General features: G+C 41.5%; 1 protein-coding gene across 1 annotated transcript in view; it reads right to left on the minus strand.

Moving 5' to 3' along the window:
• The window catches only part of alk (ALK receptor tyrosine kinase), a 208,494-nt gene that overhangs the window by 82,499 nt on the left and 102,064 nt on the right, over positions 1-23,931 (minus strand). Inside the window, exon 4 of the mRNA XM_084683172.1 lies at positions 12,330-12,537. Within this exon, the coding sequence (XP_084539298.1) occupies positions 12,330-12,537 (208 nt within the window). The remainder of the gene's footprint in view (positions 1-12,329; positions 12,538-23,931) is intronic.

Genomic DNA, 23,931 nt, shown 5'->3' on the forward strand with positions numbered 1-23,931 from the left:
TGATGTCATATATGTCAGGGCTGCACTGAAGTATTTAAAAGTGGAGGCATACCTTCAGCTTGCACTGCTAGTACTGCAGCAGGTGGTCATGAGTTTAGCAATGAAAATAACATATGAAATATATGATATATATATGAAATATATAAAATGTATGTATGTAATGGTACATTAATGTGAGTACAGTGTGTACTGCACTGTTTGTACACAAAGTGTACGTATTCCTGAACATATACAGGTGAGGATTTGTTCATGTGCAACATGATGAAGAAGGAGGGCTGGAGAAAACTGGGCCATGTTTGCTTATGAAACTGCAGATTCAACACAAAATCCAGCTAATTCAAAGACCGCAATGCCAGCGTGACAGCATTTGTAATACTGCATTCCCTCATGCCATCCAATATTATTTGCCCGGGGAATTTCATTGCAAAACAGAATCCACTTGCTGTAATAAGTAACAAACTGAAAAATATGTATCTTTTCGTAGTAATTTCAACCTGTTTCATTTACGCTAATAAAATATTCAAGCATCACATTCTAGCCTACGGTTGTTATAAAAGCATAACATACTTCCTGGAAAGCTTTCAAAACAAGGAGTCCCTATCAATTACCATTTCTAATTAAACACATGTAGTATATCAAGAGAGAATAATTCATTTTAAATTGGACTCCTCGAGTAATTTGTGTCCTATTGCATCCTTCCGGTGATGGCAAACAGTAAAACAAATTAAAGTAAGCATGAGCCACCACCACATTAACAAAAGAGCGACCTTATTTGCCTGTTAAGGTGGCATGGCTGATAGAAACCAGAGAAAAAAGAAAGAGAGGTGGAGAGAGAGAGAGACATAGAGAGAGAGAGGTAGAGAGAGAGAGAGAGGTAGAGAGAGAGGTAGAGAGAGAGGTAGAGAGAGAGAGACATAGAGAGAGAGAGGTAGAGAGAGAGAGGTAGAGAGAGAGAGAGAGAGAGGTAGAGAGAGAGAGACATAGAGAGAGAGAGGTAGAGAGAGAGGTAGAGAGAGAGAGAGAGAGAGAGAGAGGTAGAGAGAGAGGTAGAGAGAGAGAGGTAGAGAGAGAGAGAGGTAGAGAGGTAGAGAGAGAGAGAAAAACAGAAAGTATTATTATTATGTAACATTATTAAGAGTGAAGCAAAATGCTGTATCAAGTATTCAGAAATGCATGCACAAATGCCTGGATGATGACGAGAGGTGGAGAGATAAAAACAAGTGAAGGAAGAAATTGTAGATAATGGCTGTCAGAGAAAGAGAGTGAGGAAAATACATGTGGAGCGATACGTTTCTTTGGGCCTAGTTTTTGAAGGATAGCTTCAATGCTGATACTCTACAGCCATGCAAAGAAGGTCTGCCAGCACTGCAGCATACAGGTTGGAATGCAATCAATATTCCAAGTGTGACTCATAGTCAGAGGCAGGACAAAAGATAGTGAGAGAGAAGCAACTCAAAATACTACAGTATTGACTGTGTATTACAAATGGTGCAATAAATGGATGGTAACAAGACGACCGTTAGTCTACACCTAAAACTTTTAGTTGACCGTGTGAAGATTTTTTTTTTTTTAAGATTTTGTCAAATCAAGATTAATAAATCACAGCGTGTTTCACAAGCTCCACAGCAATGCCATTTTACTTTAGAGCATCTTGTTTCCCCATTTCATGAAAGTTATAATACAACAAAAAGGGATTGTACACGGGCAGGGCATTGTCCAAAAAAATTATACTTCCTTTGATTTTTTTTACCCCATCATCTCTACTGCAGTGTTTTATGATAATAATTCCCTTTGACTTTTCAGCGTGAAACATAAAAGAGGAATGTTTCTGTAAGTAGGACTCAGTAATCTATGTTTTCTAAGGAGCACAGGAGAAGGTCCAAGAGAGCGACAGTGTGCATGTGTGTAACAATCAATGTGCGTATGCATCAGTGAAAGTTTGTGTGCATTTGGGAGCCTTTGTGAGAGTGTATGTATGTGTGCATTGTGTGTGTTCCCGAAGCATCAAGAAAGCAATTGTCAAGACATGTTCAAATAAGAAACCGAAACGGTGCAGAAGACTGCTCAACTACTCAAGTAGACATGAAATATTCGATCTAAGCCATCAGAAACAAGATGCTGAACTTTGAAGGTTCTCTTTAAAGCAGTTCTTAATCAAATAGAATTATTTACTCCAAAAAAGGGGAATGGGGAACAGACTTCTTTTCGTCCTCTGATCTCCCACATAATTTGCATCATTTCCATGAGTTCATCTGTCAGCGGCTGTGGGATTCAAATTTAATAATATTCGCTCACATTCATCTGCACACTCACAGCAGACCGATAGGCCGCCCAGTGCAGTTACATTTAATAAATAAATAAAAAGCACTGTGGTCAAATTGTCTTACTGAATAACTCCCATAACTTCCTTAAAGGATACATAGCTACTGTATGTAAACACTCTGGATAAGAGCGTCTGCTAAATGACTAAATGTATAGTAAAAAGCTTGAGAGACAGTCTCACAAGTTTGTATTTTTGTTTATATAGCGTTTAACGAGTAAACTGGTCACAGAAAGCTTTAATGTCCAGGAATCATGGGTCAATCATGGGTTGGGTCAAAACCAGTCCAAAAACATGTTTCAGATTGTATCTTTAACAAAAGAGACCTCAACTGTAAGGATGTGCCAAACTACTGAAATTGAGCCAGGCACATCATTCCAAGAGGGGTATTCTACAGTGTGATGAATCAATATCAATTTATCTCAAGTCAGGTTTGAGGAAAAAAGTGTATCTGAAAGCAAAATAAATATACAAATACAAAATTGTCAGGCTGAGATGATAATCATTGTCATCATATAAATATTTCCTGGTGGTGGAGGGTTGCTAAAAGTATCTTAATTGATCCATGTTCACTGCTAGTACTTGGAAAGAGATTTGGTTTCAATAAAATAACCCAATCTGAATGGAGTATGGGACATTCAGTACTATTGGCAAGACCATGATGTTTAGTCAGATGTGACTGAGGAGAAACCAGCTGTAGCTGTAATAGTGAATTAGCATTTTTCATGCACAGCAACATTTCAGTTTACAAGTCTGAGCTTTAGTCCTCTACTTCGAAAATACAGATTTTTACGCAACCAAGCCACGCACCACGTGGGCCAGGCACGTCCGATAAAGACGGTCGCTCCCAAAAGGACATGAACCTGTCGCTTTTGATCAGGACTGCAGCTGCCTACAGACCGGCATGGTTCCATTGTCTCGATGCATCTTCTCGATCGGAGATGATGTGAGATCTGATGTAATTTGCCCGGCAAGCCTCTTGAGATGACGGAGCAGTAAAAAACATTGCTTCGTTAAGAAGGAAGCCTGGTGAAAGGGTGGGAGCAAAAGCTTCACTGAAGATAACAACATTTGACAGTTCTCGGCAACTCTCCAACTCTTATCTGAGGCAGAAGACACTGTAACCAAATTAGTTTTAATGCAATCTGCCCCTATTTTTCCTCTCTCTCGCTCAAGTCTTTTCCTGTCTCCTCCTCCTTCTTCTTCTTGCTCAGACAGATAGCGGACCATAATAACCTCAGAGGGATTCCCACACTTCAAGGCTTTGGTTACTGGGGCCTTTTCATTAGTGAGAGTTTTTAGCCTCATGACATACTGGAGGGAGTTCTGTCATGCCCATATGTGCTCTCTTTGTGTGCCTGCGAAGACACTGGCGCAGAAGGGGAGCAGCTAATACAGAGTTGGCTGTCACACCATCCAACAAAAGCAGCTCATCATTTCTGCACCAAACAGTAACATCTGAAGCATCATGGTACAAGGGGTGGAGATACACAGATTTAATGTATTTAACTTTCATCTAACCAGGTAAAATCCAACTGTTATTGCCTATTTTTGAAGGGAGACTTGGGCAAGAAAGGCATTATAAAGTTACATTGACAAACAATGTTTACGACCATACAGACTTTAAAAACATCAGGATCAGTTTGTCCATGAAGCATCTTCCGAGCCACCTACATATACACCCTAACATCTACAGAACGCTCTTGCTGAAAGATGACCATCAGTGCCAGTTCTTTTTGTGAGTTTGAAATGCTGCCCACTACTTATTGAGTTCAGCCTCATTGCTCACAAGTCCATAACATCCAGCACAAAGCCATGACATCTCCATGGACAAATATCATTAGTACCGTAGGTCGCACTGGAGAGCTCAGTGACTTTAAATGTGGAACCGTCATAGGATGCCACCTTTGCCACAAGTCCGTTTGGAAAATTTCTGCCCGACTAGATCTGCCCCAGGCAAATGTAAGTGCTTTATTGTGAAGAAAAAGCAAAAATAGGACAACAGTCCGGTGAATAACTACCACCGAGTTCCAGACTGTGGAAAAATGCTCTTTGGAGTGATGAATACATTTTCTCTATCTGGCTGTCAGATGGACGAATCTGGGTGTGGCAGATCTCCGGAGAGTGCTACCCAATGCATAGGATATCCACCAAACTTATATGGGTGTGATGGTCAGGTTTCCACATACTTCTGGACATAAAGTGTACATGAGAGACTGAACATAAAAAATAAAAAAACACGGCAAACTTTTGAAACTTTTGTATTCATCACCAAAGAAATCCACGTGAACCTCAATAGTCTAAACAACTTTGCACTCAAAGAAAAGTATATTAGTAAGTCAATTCTCAACTGTAAGTCAATTGTTTCTGAAATGGCAGTGATGGAGAGGAAGACACTACCTGAGGCCTGGGGAACATGTGTGAGTGCATCGTGAGTAGCAGATACATATGGAAAAGTAAGCCTTGAAGGAAAAAGTACAACCCGCCATCTGTTTCCCTTCCAGCAAAAAAGTAGACCTAGAGAATAACAATGAAAATGTTGCCAAATCTTTTTTTCTTTCATTTTTTTTTTTTTTACACAAACACAGTTGGCGAACAAGACAGAGCACATTGTATCAATTGATCTCCACAGGGAATCATTAAGGACGCTCTTGGAAGACTGAGGATATGAATACAAACTACAAATGGGCTATTTTTCTAGACTTTATCAAACAAACTTCTGGCATTTATTTAAAAAAAGACTTTGCTGTCTTGGCAGTATATCAGTAAAACTCAGATAAACAAAAATATTGGACAATTTTGCAGTCAAGAAGAGACTTACGCAATCGTGTTCTGGTAATATTTGAACACTAATTAACACATTAATTTGTGAAAGTTTAAGTGCAGTTAAAGTCAGGGTCAGTAGTATCGAGATGTACTTTTAGTAAAGTTTTCTGAAAAACTTTAATTTAAGGTTTGACAGAAGAATTCCGATATATGTGGGCACCGCAGGAGTGTAATAAACAAGACCTACTTGCCTGTATACCTACCTACCTTCCGGTAATAGTCAGACAGCGCAATCAAAAGTTTCCCCTTATTGCAAGGCTCACTAATTAAGGAATATACATTACTTGAGATTAACTATAATTACGAATTATATAGCCAAAAAAAACAAAACAAACTTATTTTGTGATGAAAGGTCATCAGTAGTATTAAAACTATCTGTCTTTTCCCCCTTATTATTAGGCTTGTAATAGTAGAAGTATTAGTTGTAGTAGCAGCAGTAATAGTAGCATTACTGAAGTGCAAACACACACAATAGGAAATTAGCAACAAAAACACTAACATGGATTAACTATTTTCTTAATCTGCTAAATAAGACTCAACCGTAAACCTCCAAGAACCAACAGCGTGATAGAATGTTTAATGAGCACAACTATATTTGCCTGGGCAGACGTCACATAATGTGCGTACATAATGAGCAGTGTGATGACAGGGGTCTGTCCAAAGGATGGGGATTTGCCTGTAGATAACTCATGGTTTGAAGAGTGGCCTCTTGCCTCAGGAAGACCCAGAAGTACGACCCGTAACGACAGCCCTCTGTGGGCCCCAAGTGATCCAGGTGCCATTCCACCAGATGGTAACATTGATTAGAGAGCGGCTGAGAGAAGTTAATTACAGATCTGGAGTACGCCAACAAACATGGGACGAGTAGTCCACCTAGACAGCTGCAAGAAAGAGGTGTTTGCCAAGCAGCAGTGGAGGGAAGGGGGGGGGACCTGGTCAGTCAAACATCCCCTGGAGCCTCTCTCCTCCTCAGCCGAGGAGGACTCTAGGATTGGAGCACCAGACTTGCTTGAAGTGGATTAATGTAATTTGAAAAGTCAAGAGGTATGGGGAATTGGGGCGTGGGGGGTGGGGAGGGAGAGAAAACAGCAGAAATGTCCCCATCCTCGTCACAGGTTGTAGTGTGCAATATGTTTGATCAGGCTGAGGGGCTTACATATTCGCAGGATGGTGCTTAGGACATCTGTGCTGTGGCAACCCGCCAGCAGTGACTATGTGTGTGTGCGTGTGTGTGCGTTTGCACTTGCATGTGTGTGCACTTGGAGACAGTGTGTGAATGGTAGCCTAAATGATCGTGATATTAGGCCAATTGATTCATTGACAATACATCTCAGATGTGTACTTCACGGTAGAGAGTAAAAGTGGACTGAAACCAACAACTCCAACAATTGAGGAGTGGATGCACATTAATGTCTGCACATTATCTGATATGTGAACAAACATCATTTTCTTTTGGCATATTGGCAACTCCTTTACTCAACACTAAGAAGTACTGCGTCTGACTAACCCAGTGTTGTGACAATGAAGCACAACAGAAAACCGCTGAAAAGAAAACTGAATGTAACATTAGAGAGAAGGTTAAAGGTGTTCTGTGTCTTGATTGCTTGCCGCTTGATGCTGTCACACACAAACAAGACATTTGCCAAACATAGCTGACCATGGAAATCTCATCTTAACATCAGATAGGAGGGGGAACGATTGAAAAACTAAAATAGAGATGGTAAGATGAGAGAGATAAGACCTACAAATATATAAGGAAGGGAGGGGGGTGCTTGCATAACAGTGTGGGAACAAGAAGGAAGTCCATCTAGCAGACCTTCTTTATTATTCAGTCTGGCTTAGAGGAAAAAGGCAGACTGTTGTATGCTATGCTGTGAAGTTGCCGAGAGATATGCAGTCAACGAGATAGTTTTTTTTTTTCATGTGTGTGTGTTTGTGTGTATGTGTGTTTGTGTTTTTGAGGCATGGGTCGTGTCTGTTCCTCTCTCTCTCTCGCTTGGTTCCCGGCTCCCCAAACACACCTGCTCCTTGTCTCCAACCAGCTCACCTGCCTTCCATCATCTACCCAACAGCAGAAGAATACGAGTCAGATTGTTGCTTCTACTACAGCAGAATTTACTAACCATAACCAACAATATTGTGTATACTGCGTAAGTGTCTAGTGTTCCATGTACTTTCCAGAATTTCCCTCATGTCTGTTTATTCTTATTGTTGTTTCCTTTGTCTCAGGATTACTATGCCTATCTGCTGGCTTATCTTTCATTGCTCCAGTGTTTAAGGCTTCCTTGCCACACCCTAACCATGTCCTGCCACACCGTAACCATGGCCCTCCTACTCCGTAACCATAGCCCTGCCACACCGTAACCATGGACCTGCCACACCGTAACCATGGCCCTGCCACACCATAACAGTTAGATTATATTCTTTCGGAGGATGGGCCAAGGAACGCACCACAATGAAAAAGAGTTGACTTCGTTTATTAGCTATTGAGCTCGGATCACACCATCAGTCCACAACAGAGTGATAGGCATGAGTGAGAGACATGTTCAGGACCATACAAATATAGTCACCACCAAAACATGTCCTTAAACGGTACACATTCCACAACTTAATGCACAGGAAAAACAACACACAGGTGGTTCAGTCATCACTCATCATTGTAACACTTCTACATTTTACAAATCACCCAGCCAAATACATAAACTGAAAACCCGATAGCTGGTATAGTTGCTTTGATTATTATATATTTTTTATACAAAATATATATTGTGTCCACACAAAATTTCTGCTTCATTGCAAACACACATGTATGATAGAGGCAGATGAGCAGAGAAGAAAGGTATGTCCATGCTGCATTGTGTGATGTAGCCTACCCCGAAAGCAAATGATGGCTGCAGCGTTCGCTATGGGGGATGGTATGTAAATCCAATTTCCATATGAAACAACTAAACAAAATGGGAGCCAGTCTTGGCAGCCGGGGGTAGAGTTGTCATGGCGGTTGGCGATGTAAAACTTCAAACACATTTCACATAATAAATGCAAGAAGCCTGACCAAACCCCCACAATGCAATATTTGTTTGTTTGACAGGGCTGACTCCCGTAAACTGCATACACAGCTTATTTTTGATGAGTTCATCAAATATGGGAATTAAATCTCAAGACTTTTTCAGCTTCCTTGACTCCTTGTCTTCTCCGTTCGCTGGATCAGCAGGTCTGATGGGATGCTATCAGGTTTTTGTGATGGACATGACAACTGACTAAAACCTTAGTTTTTTATAGGCAAAAACAACTTGGCATTAATTCAGTTGTACACTGGCACACTGAGGCCATTTAAATTGCGGCAAACAAGCACTGTCCTCAGAGTAGAATGTGTGGCCAAAGGCAAAGCAAAAGGGATATATCTGAAAGTCTCCTTCGTCCCTTCCAAATATGCCAGGCAAAGAGAGCTGACGGTTCCTGGCCGACATCCCAGATCCTGCCGTCCAGGGCTCCGGACACCGCATCAGTCTCACTTCGTTGGTCCTGGGTTTGAGAGCTGGAGGTCAGCTCTGGCACCGACTAAATGGGGAAACGGAGGATCCTTGTGGGCAGGCCAAGGATGAATGAACTGCTCTGACACTCCTTTGGAGCCGCTAGCTTTCATACAAAGAAAGGGGGACTAGGCTAAGAGGAGTAGCCTTCTGTAGCCTAATGTAGAGGCTATGATTCCACATAAAAAGTCAAATATAATACCTACCGTAAACCACAGCACACGTAACTAAAACCAAATTGAAGGAAATGCAAACTTCCATAAATGTTATCCAACAGTGACATTTTCATTCAGGAGCTGAACTGAAAAGAAAGCTCTGAAAGTGGGACTAAGTACAAGATGCCTCATGAATAACTAGCCAATGTATTCTGTTTGTCTCTCTGTCTAACTTGTCCACATGGGTGTCATGATATCATGACATTAGCATAATAGTGAAACATCGGGATTGTACAATTGCATAGTGGATTTGATCCTATAGTACAACCTTGCTAAAAATGCAGTTACATGAATTAATGTATTCCCAGATGATATAAAACATTATTATTTGAGTACAAAGGAGATAATGGTTACATGTATATGAAGCATCTGCTTAATGTTTATTAATATTTGGTAACACTTTATATTAAGAAGGTACACCCTTTATTCACCCTTCACTAGTTGCTTATTAGCATGCATATTAGTAGCAACTTGACACTTTATTTAGCCTGACGTTGTCATGCACATAATTCTAGTCAGAATATGAGTCTGATAATTCTCCGTTGGGCTGTGACTATGGGGCGCGTTTCAACCGCCCCATCACCACACACACAAAGCCCTATTGCCCGAGACATGTTAGGATATAATAAATTGCGGTCCTACCTTTGACCCTTAAAATTAGTCATTTAGTCCCTCTTGAGACACATAAAATAGGTGTAAAAAGGGAAAGAACAATTGAGAAAAGAGTCATTTTATCAAGCAAGGATGCATTACCTGGGTCATGTCTGGGATTTTTGTTTCCACCATTACAAGGCATAACTCATTCTGTTCAGTCCTGTTGACACACCCTGTGGTGTACTGTGAGATTCCCATTACACACATATACAAAGAATGGTGTACTGTAGTTGGATAACACCCATCCTGGGCACACACACACACACACTTTCCCGTCTATTTAAAACCACTACAATGGTACAATTCCCTCCAGCAGTTAGGTATTGTAAAATCACACACACACACACACACACACACACACACACACACACACACACACACACACACTAACCTTTCCATTACCATTACAGAACCACTGCAGTGCCATCTCCCAGAAGACTTGGTATCCTTGTTTCTCTATGTCTCTTTCAATGTCTTCTCCCTGCTCTTCCCTCCTTTCCCTCTACCTTTCTCAACCCTGACTGTGACTCTTATCATGCCGACATGAACAGTATGACCTGGAGGTGCTTTGAAAGAGAGGACTACCCTAGCCCCTCAATGCCAGCTATCAGCTTGGCACCAAAAACTACCGCCAGAGCATTAGGGTGCTGGAAAAAGATGATTTTGAAAGAAATCTCTCCATATTCCCTAATGTGATGAATGGATTTCCAATAACAGGTCTAGAGATATTATCTCAAGCAGAGTGCGAATTATACAATGACAATCGGGGGGGGGGGGGGGGGGGGGTCAACTTCTTCTCCAGGGCGCAAAATATTATTTACAATTACAGGTAAGCACGATACTAACTACCTACTAACCGAGAGTGAGGTCATGCCAGGAAATATCCAACTGAGGCTGGAACGTATCGACCAAGCGATACTGAATCAACCTAAAATAGCTTTAATTTCAACACAAAATAACGACACAAGTTTTTCAAAGAGTCTAGTCTTCATCCTCACTTTTGATGACAAATCTTTTCAGCATCATCTGGATAGTAAAACTCAGCAGCTGACTAGTCATTATCGCTCATTTTGAAGACGACGTCAGAGGGCAATAAGAATACATCAGACTGCGGTCAATACGTGGCTGGCATGACTACCCATTAGCCAATCACAAAGCTCGTACCGTCGTTGCCATATAATAAATGTATATATTGTGCTTACCTGTAATCGTAAATATTACTTTGACCCCCCCGACCTTATGGGGGGGTCCAAGTGTTTATTAGGGGGTCAAACCTCCATTCATTTGCACACTGATCTCAAGGGCTGATTTATGGGGTGTTTGATTCAAAATATCAGAGAAGAGTAAACTCAATTCAGGCTGTGGAGCTTATATTAAAGTAATACAATATCAGCTCAACCCCATATCAATCAAAAAAGAATAGAAATAGAAGCATACACATACACGTGGCATGATTGCGTGTTGAAGACGCTAGTATATCATAAACCAGTTCTAAAAGATTATCAGCATTTCAGTGTTTGGTTTCGGTATCCCAACAAAAGAAAAGGACACAGGAAAAATAATCAGTTGTCCGTCTGGTTTTGACCATCTGATGTCCACGGGTAGATTACTTTTTTTTCTCCAATATTTTCATGATCAGTTTTACCCAGAGAGAGGAAGACTGGAAATGGCTGGCTTGGTGCTGGCTCAGAGGAGTGATATTGCGTGGGCGGATGGCTACCACGGACTACAAATGAGAGTGTGAATGTGCACTCTAATCCGTCACACATGTTACAGCCTTGTCTCTGGGGTGCATCTGGACACACAAAACAGTAGAGTAGTGAATCTTACACAGCGGCGCAAACACACAGACCTGCATGCCTGCGCACACGCCTGCACGCGCACACAAAGACAGAAAAAATAAGCTGCACAAAGCTTGACATTCACAGGTTGCCAGGGTCTTAGGAGACTGTGCATAAAAGCAAGATGAAACGTGTCTGTATTGTACACAAAGGAATGCTCCTCACTTTATTTATGACCTTGAACACAAGTCTGCGACCTACAGCAAAGATAATGGGTACATATAATACTGTATACCATAATTCAGTTCAAAATTGATGCAGACACAGCAGCGAGACGCATAACATACTCCTAAACAATTGAATAGTCCGCATATTGTATGTCTCTGTCATTAACACGATTATGATGGAATCTGCGTTCAGAGTTAGTTGAAACTCACTATGATCATCACAACGTTTGTCTTTTATCCAGTGATTTCTCTTGATGACAGATTTGGAGTGCTATGAGACCAAGTTTTCCTAGTTTAATCCAAGCGTTAATTGGGTCGTGCAGCAAGACAAGCCCAACCCAACATTTGCCTTAGTTGTCAACAATGCGCAGGAAAGTAAAATGTATTCAGTTTGTTCAGTCAATGTTATGATGTGCCTTCCTGGCCTGCCAGCATACAAGGCTGAACACACACACACACACAGCTTCACCTCAACAATCTGTAGTGATGCATAAAGAAGTAAAGAAGTCAGAAATGTAGCATTCAAGAAAGGTTTGAGTAGCACTGTGTAGCATGTGACAGTCTATATTGACCTTGTTATTTGTCTCGCTGTGCTTTCCCATGTTTATTCCACCTTTCGGGACATCTTGAATTGCATGAGATCATCTTGGTAGCTGTTGTAAAACGCATTCAACTTGACAGGATTGTGTCAACAAGTAGTCACACCATTGCCACACGCAGCTAATGCAGCATCACTTGAGAGCCCAGTAACAGTTCAGAAAAGGAAGATTACTCACCCGGTGATACGTGGAAGGGTATCAGTGGAGAGGAGGGCCAGTGGAGGTTTGTCCCTCTCAATGAGCCACACAGTATAGCGGCCACTCTGACGAGGGTGGAGGAACACAGCCAGGTCCAGGCCACAGGGGCCCCGTCCATCCCCCCACAGCCAGGGACTCAGCACCCAGGGGCCCCCGAACGCAGAGCCATTCACCCACAGGAATTGACCTGTGAGAGCGAGAAAAAAGCAAGGAAGACAATGTGATCCGCTTTCTCGTTTTTTCCATTTTTACTTGGTTAAAACAGAGGTGCATCAATGCATCCGTTTTGGGTGTCTCACGGGGATTAGGCATTGTTCCTGCGCATTGTGCACACTACATTGTGGGTTTGAATCCTGCTTAGCCCAAGGAGGTGGAGTTTCATTCGACCTAACACCTAACTCCTACATAAGTACTACACCCCCTGCATATATTCCTCTCACATATCATAAGCTTTACCTTTTAAGATTCGTCCTCATATCTTACAGAGACCATTGACATTGTTTAAACAGAAAGTTTCCTGTAAACATGGTCAAAGAAAATCTATAAAGACTGTGTTCAATGAGTAAACTTATTTCAATGCACTCCAACAGGCTAAAGAAAGAAAACTGTGAGAGAAAAAAAAGAAGAAAAAAAGCTCCAGGGAAGATATCATCCTGTTGTGGTGTTTTTCATTATTGTGTGAGGATATCCAACAAGGATTTAATATGACATCACTGTTTGTTTATGTGCCGCTGAGGTGACGATGAAGCAAGGTACTTCCTCTGCTCCTGCTTTCATAGATCTGATAAAGCTGTCATGAATTTATGACTTTTTGTTTTTACAAAAAGGGTTGCTTATTCTTTTTCTTTTTTCTTTCCCAGGGAACATTTGAGACTTCTTAAAGATTTCTTGTTCTCATAATGCATCAAACTACTTCTGTAACAAGCAAAACATCACTCCAAAACTATGGTACTGTACTTCACAACCAGCTACCAGACTAGGTTAATGCTAACCTAAAAAAGAGTGGAACAGGGGGTAAAACAAGATTCCAGAGCACCTATGGGAAAAAAATCTATGAATGTAGATGTAACAGGCTTGATCTTTAGACCCACAGACAGACAGACACAAGATATTGCTGGATTTATAGTTTGCAATTAATTTGCCTGAATAAGTAATATACTTTAGATCAAATGAAATGTATTTAATAATAGATAGTAATGTCCCATAGGCTCTACGGTCTCGGCTGGAGTAGTTCAGCCAGCTGGGTTTGACACATGCCATATGTGCCATATACACAGCCTTTGGCCAGCACTAATATCTCCTGTGATGCATCCGGGGAGGAATGAATCTTAAAATCCATTTTAAGATTGTCTTTTAATGCTAAGACATTTTTTTCTCATCATTTGCATAACAGCTATTATGCAAATGACTTCTATTAGCATTCATTTAACGCATTGGAAACAGCATTTTGGCCAAAATGGTTCTCATTTTCCTGTGTTGTGGGTGAAATGACCCAGTCATTTGCCACCACATCATCCAACTGTCCATCACATTGCATACAGTTCTGCAACGTCTCCTTTGTACAAGCCAAGTGGCATTCATTGCTCATGGCAATACAATGCATTCCACAAAAGAAGCACAGGATTATTGATAACTGTATTGTAGTTCTCTGTCCCACCACCCTTCCGTCTAAAGACAGAAAGCTGAGAATTCTATCAAATAAAAGTATCATGTGCTGAGCCCGGGTACATGAGTACAGCAGACATGAGCGACATTTTATCCAAAGCGACTTCCAAGAGAGAGTTGGCGACACTGCCAACAATATGAGCGCTTGCACAATTCTGACCCTTACAATATACATATATGTAATTGTGCTCTATATATGAATATGCTGCATATCTAAATGCTTAATTGATGATTCAAACTACTTGATTGATGATCTTTATTCGAATTGTGGTTTAAGGAAAACAATTGTTGATGAAAAGGCCATTTGGGAAGAAGAGCAGCACTATTCTAATGCACCACTCTCCCATAACCTGTGTGTTCTACTCAGTGGCAGACTGCGGAATCCACGCAAACACACCAGAGGGGGCTCCAAAAAATATGAAATGCCCGGCGTTCTACCCATTAGACGGCTACGTGACCCAAGAATGGCAGCTTGATCACACACCAAGGGTGACAAGCATTTTGACAAGTGCTTTTGCTTAATTCACAAAGTGCTTCGATACAATTAGATCAAGCACACAAAATGTAATTTCTCCAGTCTCTCCGACTTCTCGCCTGACTACTTACTATGAAGAGTCCAACTGAGAACAAAATACGATGTTCCTTCTTAGCTGTAAGCATCAGAGGTAATCGATGAAGAATGGTGTTTTTTCCGTCTCTTCATAAAAGGAGTGACTAAGTTCAGTTGAGTTCTGGATTTTAATAAGTATTTATCAATCTGCAGATTGGGAGAGAAAACCAGACCTCTGATAATAAAATGACAACACAACACCAGGCTTAGGTCTCAATCGTGTCTCTCTCCGCTCTGAAGGCCGGAGGACCATCTTTTATAGGGCACAAGAATGTAAACATATATAGTGACAGTCAGGCAGTAATGACGTTACAACAGTCTCAGAGAAAGAGATTCACAGCTCCCAACACATTACCACTCAGACTAGAGAGATCATAGTTGGCGCTCTCCTTGTAGTCATGACAAAGGACCTTTACCCAGTACTTTCTTCTGATCCCGAACATCTATTAACCCTGACACATAGACACATAGACAATCTACTCTTATTAATAGCAAGCTTACCTAAGAACATACTAACTAGTATCCAATGACTAGTTCTATTGATTAGTGAATAATGTAAGCACACAGGAAATCGCAATTTCTTCCACACATTCAATTATAATCCTCTGCAAATGGAACACACAATCACTTTCCTGCAACTTTTTAAGAAAACTTCCATTAATCTTTCCCCAAGGTGTCTCTAGCTCCCAGAAGGCCACGAGATGACATTGACTTTGGAGGTCTTCTTTGTAGGAACCGCAACATTCCAGTTAAGCCTCGTTTAGGTACTCCTTCCCATCTCATGTGGTCCATAATGCACAGAAACTCCAGACAATTTGGCAAAGAGAGCCTCAAAAGGCTTCCAAAAGGTTTCAAGGCTTTGCTTGCCCACACCCTTTCTCTACAAGTAGAAGGGATTTGATACAAAGCTTTCAAATGAAGCTCCCCAAAAAAGGTCTAAAACCAAAGAGAAAACGTATTATTCGGTGTTCTCCTTTGTGCAGAGCTGCAGAAATACCTGCACTCTACAATTATCGGCAGGTCACAGATTTGACAGTCGAACAACAAAGTCTACACCAGAATTCCGTTAGTGAATTTCTCCCTTGATCCTCGTGGCAAAGAACTTGACATTGGCATACAATCAGCTATTTTGGATAATAGTATTCCACCCCTAAGCCTTACATCAGAAAAGATGTTTCCGTTCATTTCAAACTAACTGCATTGGTTGAACAGATTTGATTGTGCACAGGGAATAAGGACAACTTATGTTCTTAGTGAAAGTATTTTTTTATTAAGTAGTTGGAAAGTATTTCTGTGGCTCAAAAAACTGCTTTCACTCACATGCTTTTGTGTTACTCTAAATGCAGCTTTGTTCCGTAACACACAGTGTACAGATTTGCTTTTAACAGATGTCAGATTCAATCATAGGCAGGGCACAATTATCTTTAAATAGTTAACATCGTTTGTACGCCATCATGTTGAAACGTGTCTTTTCTAGCTGCTATATTTTTCTCAGATAAAGAATGACAGATTTAGTCTCACAACACTTACCTTCAAACATGTACCTTTTAGCTTTAGACTGTATTTCTGAATCTAATCCTTGCTTAACATACAAGCACTTGTAAGTCTATGCGCTGATACATTTAATACAGCAGACTTTGTTGAGAGAAATTTCCCAGTTAGCTCGGAAGCTTAATCAGAGGTAGTTAGCATACTAGTGATAGGGATTCAGCCCCTCCCAAAAAGTGCATTTGTGTTGTCACATTCCAAAAGTATCACAACAAGATACTGTGTAAACATTTCCACAGTTTTCTCAACACAGATTCAACAGATTCAAATCGACTAAAGCTCTCATTGACAGCATACCAAATCAGTCCAACTGTTGGAGTCTATGGCATTATAGAAATGCATAATCCCACTTCAAGGCTCCTGGGGAAGAAGAAACAATCTTGGCCTAAATGTATTCTCCCCAATCCTCTTACAAGAGACAATGCTTTTTCCCAAAGAATGAGCAGGGTTTTATTCATGACTTCAGACATTTCTGAAGTTGCAGATTATTGTATATTATCAGCGTGCAGTAAATCTCTTTACGAGACCTCCAAAAGCTTTATGAACCCTGAAAGCAAAGATGATGACTCCAAATCTCGGTGACATTTTATGGACACGAGGCTGTGACATACAGTAGTTTTCTGGTTTTCTGTTGTGTTAATCGTGTCCTTGCATTGTACATAAGACAATGACAATCCATCTGTAGTATCGAAAAGCTTCAATTTGTTAGTGAGACTGCAGGGCCAGCACCAGAGACAGAGGCCCTGGATATGGATCACTTCTTTTAGTCTGGGAAGCATTATAGAACTTTCCAAAACCATCCCTTATTTTAAAGAATTGCCATGCCTACTGGAAGCTGCTAAGGAATAAACCATCAGTTTACACCAAATGTGGAGGCAAAGCATCGGTAGACCAAGTGAATGTCCCAGGGAGTTTACCTAAATCACGCCATATTAATTTGTCTATCTTTCCTCCTGTAGCTCTCCTAATTTGGCAACGATATTACATTAACTGAAAAGCCCCCTGCCAGTCATGCTAATTTGGCAATGGCGCAGCACATCTTGTTATTCAGAGTCACTCAGCCGAATGAGGAGCACCTGTTTGTTTGATTTGGTCTGTATTTGAGTTTCTTTGACTGACAGCTGGGTGCTTTGATCATCCTCAATCCTTGTGGAGCAAAGACAAAAGCCACGTCTACAACAACAAAGTGCTACAGAGCTGGAGTGAGGGCATCGGGGCTGCGTCGAGGCGAGGGCCCAGCCAAAACAGAAAAGTCATCCCGCCTGACTCTCCATATGTTGGGTCAGATATCTGTAATCATCGCAAGAAGAGGATGGGGATGGGCTGGAAATCTATCTCTGCAGATCGTATTTAATCTGAGCTGGAGTTTGGACTACATTTGCTTTGCACATCTAATGTTTCCCACTTTCTTACCACTTTCTTTTAAGGCATTTACTCCACGGTAGATTTGAAATTTCCTTTTTTTGGAGTGCAAAATAGGGGTTGGATTTCATAACCCTGTAAATTGCTAGGTGGGGCCTCCATTGATCGGACTTGCTTGTCCAGCACATTCCACAGACGCTCGACTGGATAGACATCTGGGGAATTTGGAAAATAAGTCAACACCTTGAACTTGTTGTGTTCCTCAAACCGTTCCTGAGACATTTTTGCTTTGAGGCAGGGCGCATTATCTGGCTTGCTGTCTGCTGCCCTGGGGACCACCAAATGATAGTCTCTTGTCTGTTTTGATTTTCACCACTGAATAAGGCGGGCCAGTCAAACATGTGTACGTGAGATTATACTTTGTTAATATGCAAAAGAGTGATAAGAGAAGTAAGTGTATTGATAAAAAGTGCAGTGCTTGTCATCCAGTAACTGAGCCCCAAAAAACTGGTGAGCCCATTTCCAAGAGGAAATCCTGTTTTAAAGATATCAAAATGTTTAACATTCAGATTCTGAGCCTTTCTTGGAAATGTATGTTTTGGAACAGCTAATTTGTGAATCTCATTGCAATGCTTTCAGGTAATAACCATTGATTCTACTCTAACCCTCTCTTGTAATTCAAGATCCCTTTGTTTATTATTCATCAAGTGGAATGATCTACATTGCCTAGCTTAAGGTTATTTCACAGTTTCAGATTCCTGAGGGAAAAAGTAGGTGATAGAACTTATTCATATACAAATTACAGTCCATGTTTAGCACAGGTAATACTCTGACCTTAAATAGGTCAAATATTTAGTTTTGATCTAAACCTCAGGAGTACAGAACATGTTAACATGTCACAGTACACTGTTTCATAAGCTATGGAAAAAAACATCTACAGGAACACACATTTTTGCGTTACAGTGTTACATTCCTCACAATGACAGCGACTCTTCACAACAACAACAAAATCATGAAAGGAGGCATAAACTTCCAAAGATTCCAATTTGCGAGCCATCATTTTGAAGATGACCTACAAAATGATAAGGTCTCCAAGGATGTTGTTGTTGTTGCATATGGCCTTGCATCTTGCGTTCTTTCTGCTCCTCAGTAGTTTTCCAGTATGTCCATTCACACCAGAGAGAGCGGGCACGGCTGTGTGTGAGTAGTAGGGGTGTGAAAGAAGAGGTCTGTAGGAGGTGAGAGGGACTATTAGCACGTGTACAGCTGCCAAGAAAAGTCAACAGCAAGCCAACCGAGAGAGTCTTTAGCATAGATTTAAAAAAGGTAGGGCGGCAGCAGGGGCATTAGCCTGAGGGCTGGCCAATGTGATTTAGAGACTTACTCTATCGCTCCTGCTGATTGAGATGCTGTTAATGTCTTAAAAGATACCACAGGCCATCGACTGGTTTCAGGCTGCCTCCAACAGGTCAACAAAGTGTGAGTTGGCAGTAGTCAACAAAGATGGTTTAAAGCCCATTTTCTTTTAACTCCGCCGATATTTTCTTTCGCACAGTTGGATTGCCGCAAAAAAACGACATATTGGAACTACTTGGAAGTGCTTTGGAAGTGGTGGGGATTAAAAGTATGGGTCCCAAAAGCAGTTGCTGTTTCATTTGTGCATTTATGCCACATAAGCATAAGTCATTCTAAAGGGGGGGGGGGGGGGGGGGGGGGGTTGAGATGAAGTGAGAAGGCACACTTTAAAGCAGTATGGATTCTTGTATCGTAGAATACAGTAATAGCATAAGACATGTACAACATCCCATAGCAATCATTGGTGAGGGAATCGCGGATGTGTGTGTTAGAGTGGCACCAGCCAGTGGGATTGAGATTCCACACCACCAAGGCAGGGTAGAGGTACACCAGCACCTTTGCAGTTGAGACAAATAAGGGATAAATTCATAAATTACTGGAGCCCAAGAAAGTGTTTTGGCTGTATCAATTTCTATGAATGTTTGTCTTGTGTCACTTGTGTGTATATGTACATTTCTGTGTGCGTGTTTGTGTCAGGACAGGGAGCCATGAGAGATTGTGCAGAGGAAGCCAGCTGTTAGGTAAGGGTTTGATGGATCACTCTCCACTATGGATGTCAGCACAGGTCTCTCCCTGCCAACAGGCAGCCAGAAGGGAGGGTTCACATTGCTGCCTTAAAACCTGTGCCCAAAGGCAAGGTACCAGGGATGGAAGTGTGTGTGTGTGTGTGTGTGTGTGTATGTGTGTAGCCTTCATACAAGAATAACCCTCCTGTTGCTAACCGACACCTTTAACCCAATTCTAAATGTTTATAACGACATTGTTTAGACCAACAGTGGCAACTTCTGGTGTATGCTTTTCAAGAGCTTCTTGAGTTTAAGGCTAATCAGCCTAATTACGCTGATGCTGTGCTTCATTATTTAGATAGACAGAATGTGCGTTCTCTTGTACATTTTCCTATTTCTAATCAATTAACAATTTGCTAAATTTAACTTTGTATTGCACCCTGTAAGTTAACCATAATAAGCTAGCTACATAACACGTTAGTCATGTGGGTAGCTGTGGTGATGAATATCAATCTAACCAATGGTTTTAATTCTGGTGACGGCCTCCTCATTTGACAGTATACCTATCCTCTGGCCCCCATGTTGTCCTCATTTCATGGAAATAAAGTGTGAAGTGACAACGCGTAGCCTGTTTACCTTGATACAGTCTGCTGTCACTGCAAGTCATTGATTAACACGTTTCCTTGTCTTTATAATTCTGCCATTTAGAGCTGGCAAATTAAAACAAGCTAACTAATCAATTTGCCCACTGCATACCCCTCATCCCCAGATCACACGTACACACTAGCACGCAGAAAGACAGTGGGAGACTTTGTAATCTCGAGGTGCGTGCCACCACTGATTAGAAATGATTCCCTGCCACTCAGCCATGCTCAACAGGTTTCTTTGTCCATTATCAGATGGCAGACTTCACTTTCTTCATTGGTTGATAACACCTTGCAAACAATGTCTTCTGCACGGACACAGCTGCGAGCACACTCATGCAAACACAGGCACACACACACACTCTCTTTCTTATGCTCACATGCATGCGTAAGCGCGTGCCCTAACCTGCGCGTAAACAAAGGCTGTGTAAACACTCATCGTTGGCAGGACATGCTGTCACACAGCTGACAGACAGTTGCATTTTTCTCCAATGTCCAATTCCTAGGAGGCTCCGAGGATGACACTGAATGGTTAGATTGTTCGATGTTTCCATCAAAGCAAACAATGGGATTCATTAAGGGATGGAGCTTTGTTGTAAATTTACAAAAGGAAAAAACTAAACACATCCGTGAAATTATGAAATCCAAAATGAATTCTAAACTGAAATTACATACAGTATAAATACCCACACAGACAGCCATGCACACATACACACAAGCGTGTTTGTGTGTGTGGACACCGCTTAAAGATTTGCAGAGTACATAACAGCACACCAGGCAATAGTTTTTAATTATTTACTCCTTTGGCTGGCAAAATATCTTATGGTTCAGAGAATGGGAAACTCATCAGGCATCCTCCACCTAATGGCGGGAATTTATGCACCGTAGATTGTAGTCAAGAATCATTGATTCTCACCATAAGGTTCTGAATCCAATCACATACAGTAATTACCATTGCAGAGAGTCCTCTACCCCAAAAAGTATGATTAGTGGAAGAAAGCTGCTTTCAATAGGAAATAGCAGCTGTTTGACAGCCTGCACATCCGGTAAAATTCAGTCACCTGTTTGGATAGGACGTGAATCTGAGAGACGAGAAAACGTTGTGAAATAGAAAGCTGAAGGAAAGCTTCATCCATCTTATGCTACCAGCATTCTTGTCAGCTTTGGCCTTTTTCCACTACACCCTACTGACAACCCGATTCCTTCTGCCTAATTTAGTTTTCTATCAGCTTATAGGTGCCTACCCAGGACTGTTTTTAGGACTGTTGGAAGCAGCACTGTAGGGGTTCCCAACATTTTGAAAGAGCTAAGATAATTTACAGCAGCAGCTGTCTATAGCGTCCCCAATTTTTGTATTCACTGCCGACAAAAGGGTTCAGTAAAGAGTAGTGTGTGTCGCGTTGAAGACGTCATGGCAAACAAAACACAGCGCATGGAGTTTAGCCAGTACCGGATAGTGGAAATGCAGCTTTTTCAATCCCACAGTAGAAATCCCTTCCCCCGCTGCTTCCCCCCTCCCATGTGATCTATCAAGGTAGAGGACAATTACCCCGTCCACTGTTCCCTGTGATGGTTGTGCTCATGTAGAGCTCCAATCGATTGTTTTCCTCAGTCTGAAGTGTCAACCACTGAGCTTAGTATTGTCAAACTGCAGGGGCTGTCCTACCTACACATTTAAAGAGTGCTTGGGTGTACAGTTTGAACATACAGTCATTCTTCATACATTAGTCTGACAATTTTCACAATCAATGTCTCTGCAACCAAAGGCATTGGTCACTTTACTGGTGAAAAATGTCTGTGAGATGTCAGCTTTCGAGAAAAATGACATGAAGGTAATGAGGACGATACGAATACCAATCAATGTTGCTTTGTTTTCCATGTCCTGACATTGACCCAAAATTATATGGGTCCTATTCCCACTTCAAACTTAAACATTTCAGCCTCATACAGTGTCGTGTAACTATTGAATAACTCACCTCCTTGAAGCAAACCTAGACTGCTAATTAATCACACAGTAGGCCTAGTTTGAACAGTACACAATTGTGTATAGTGTGAAGAATCGTATACAAAAGCAAGTTCTTCAGCACAGTTTTCTTATAGTGAGCTGTTTTCTGAGCTAGTAGTAAATAGCCAATCCACATTGTCTGCTCAGAGGCCAAAACCCTCCAGTAGCCATATATATATATAGATATATTTATATTATATATTAATATATATTTTCCCATATTGCTCCTCACTCTCTCCCTCTATATTCTCCTTCATCTCAAAATGCCTGGTTTGTAAAGAATGCCATCGTCATGGTAACAATGTCCAACTCCCTGACACAAAGGCACAGGGGGCGGAGCCTGCGTGAGGTGCATCAGACACGCGGGCAGTGGAGCACCTAGGTCATGTTGTTTGGGGTCAAAGGTTTGCCAGCAGAAGTGAACTGGCAGACCATCCCTCTATGTTAGCGAGATTCAGCTTTGACCACAGGGCATTTTATTGCAGTGCAAACCATGTCCTTTCATTTCAACCATCAATGATGTATAACAACATAAAAGTCATGGTCTATGCACGGAGCGCAGGAGGTAATGTGCATCGCAGGGAGATTTATTTTTCTATATTTTTTGTTGGTAAAATGCCAGGTGGAAAGAGCAGTTATGAAAAATCCAGACGATAAATATCAGGATATGAAAAAAAAAGTATTTTCTCGTATCGGTGTGAATATCTGGCAGCGTTTGATCAGTGGGCTACTCTCACTGGCAGAGCATCTATAGACCGCGTGGAGGAATTCATCACCCAAGTAGTTTCAGAGCAAATGGGTGAAGATGTTCACTCGTTTTTTTATCACCATCAAAGCAGTAAATAGGAGTCAGATAGCTCACGTTGACGGTATGAGCAGAAACTACACTGGTCCACAGCAGAAGGCAATGTTTCCAGGTATGTAGCACTGAGAGACATCAATTCAGATGAACTCTCACTGGGCCAGATATTGACAATAAACAATAAACAAAACATACCACACGAGCGATTGGAGGGTTTTTTTGGGAGGGGGGTGGTGGGGAGAAAGGGCAGAAAATGTGTTTACTGTAGCAGGAACAGCTCAATACAAGGATGCTATTTTTCCACTTCACACCATTTGTTGACCTACTCACCAAGCATGTCATCAAGTGTAAACATACCTCTGAAGATGACTTCAGCAGTAACCAAACAAACCAATTCTACGCATTGTGAACAGTTTGCCATGTATACTTAAGTCAAACTGGAGAGAGTGTAAGCGTGTACAGAATGCCGTTACCCATTGATCAGGAGGGCAATCCTTAACGTAAATACACTACAGTGTTTTTGTGAAGTAAGCATAAGGTTATGCTTAACCCAAACCCATACCCTAAACGCACCTGCATTGAGCTGTGCAAATTGGGTTTTGGGGTGTAACCGTGTTAAGGGTTCATGCTATAGGTCACCTTTGAGAAACTGAAGTGACAAGAGAAGGCAATGAAGGACCAACTGAGAAGATCTAAAGATTTTGCCTAGATCCCATGGCCACCCCTCATCTCCCCTGCCTGCTCCCTCTCTTTAGTAATGTCACTCTCGTTTGTGAGGAGCAATTACAGCATACCTTGGGCTGATGGCTGCAGTGGAGGTCCCGCTCTGAAGCCATAAAGATGGTGACGGCGGGCTGGGGGCAC

The sequence above is a fragment of the Hypomesus nipponensis genome, chromosome 3, assembly GCF_054491055.1.
Source record: "Hypomesus nipponensis isolate SF chromosome 3, ASM5449105v1, whole genome shotgun sequence".
NCBI lineage: Eukaryota > Metazoa > Chordata > Actinopteri > Osmeriformes > Osmeridae > Hypomesus > Hypomesus nipponensis.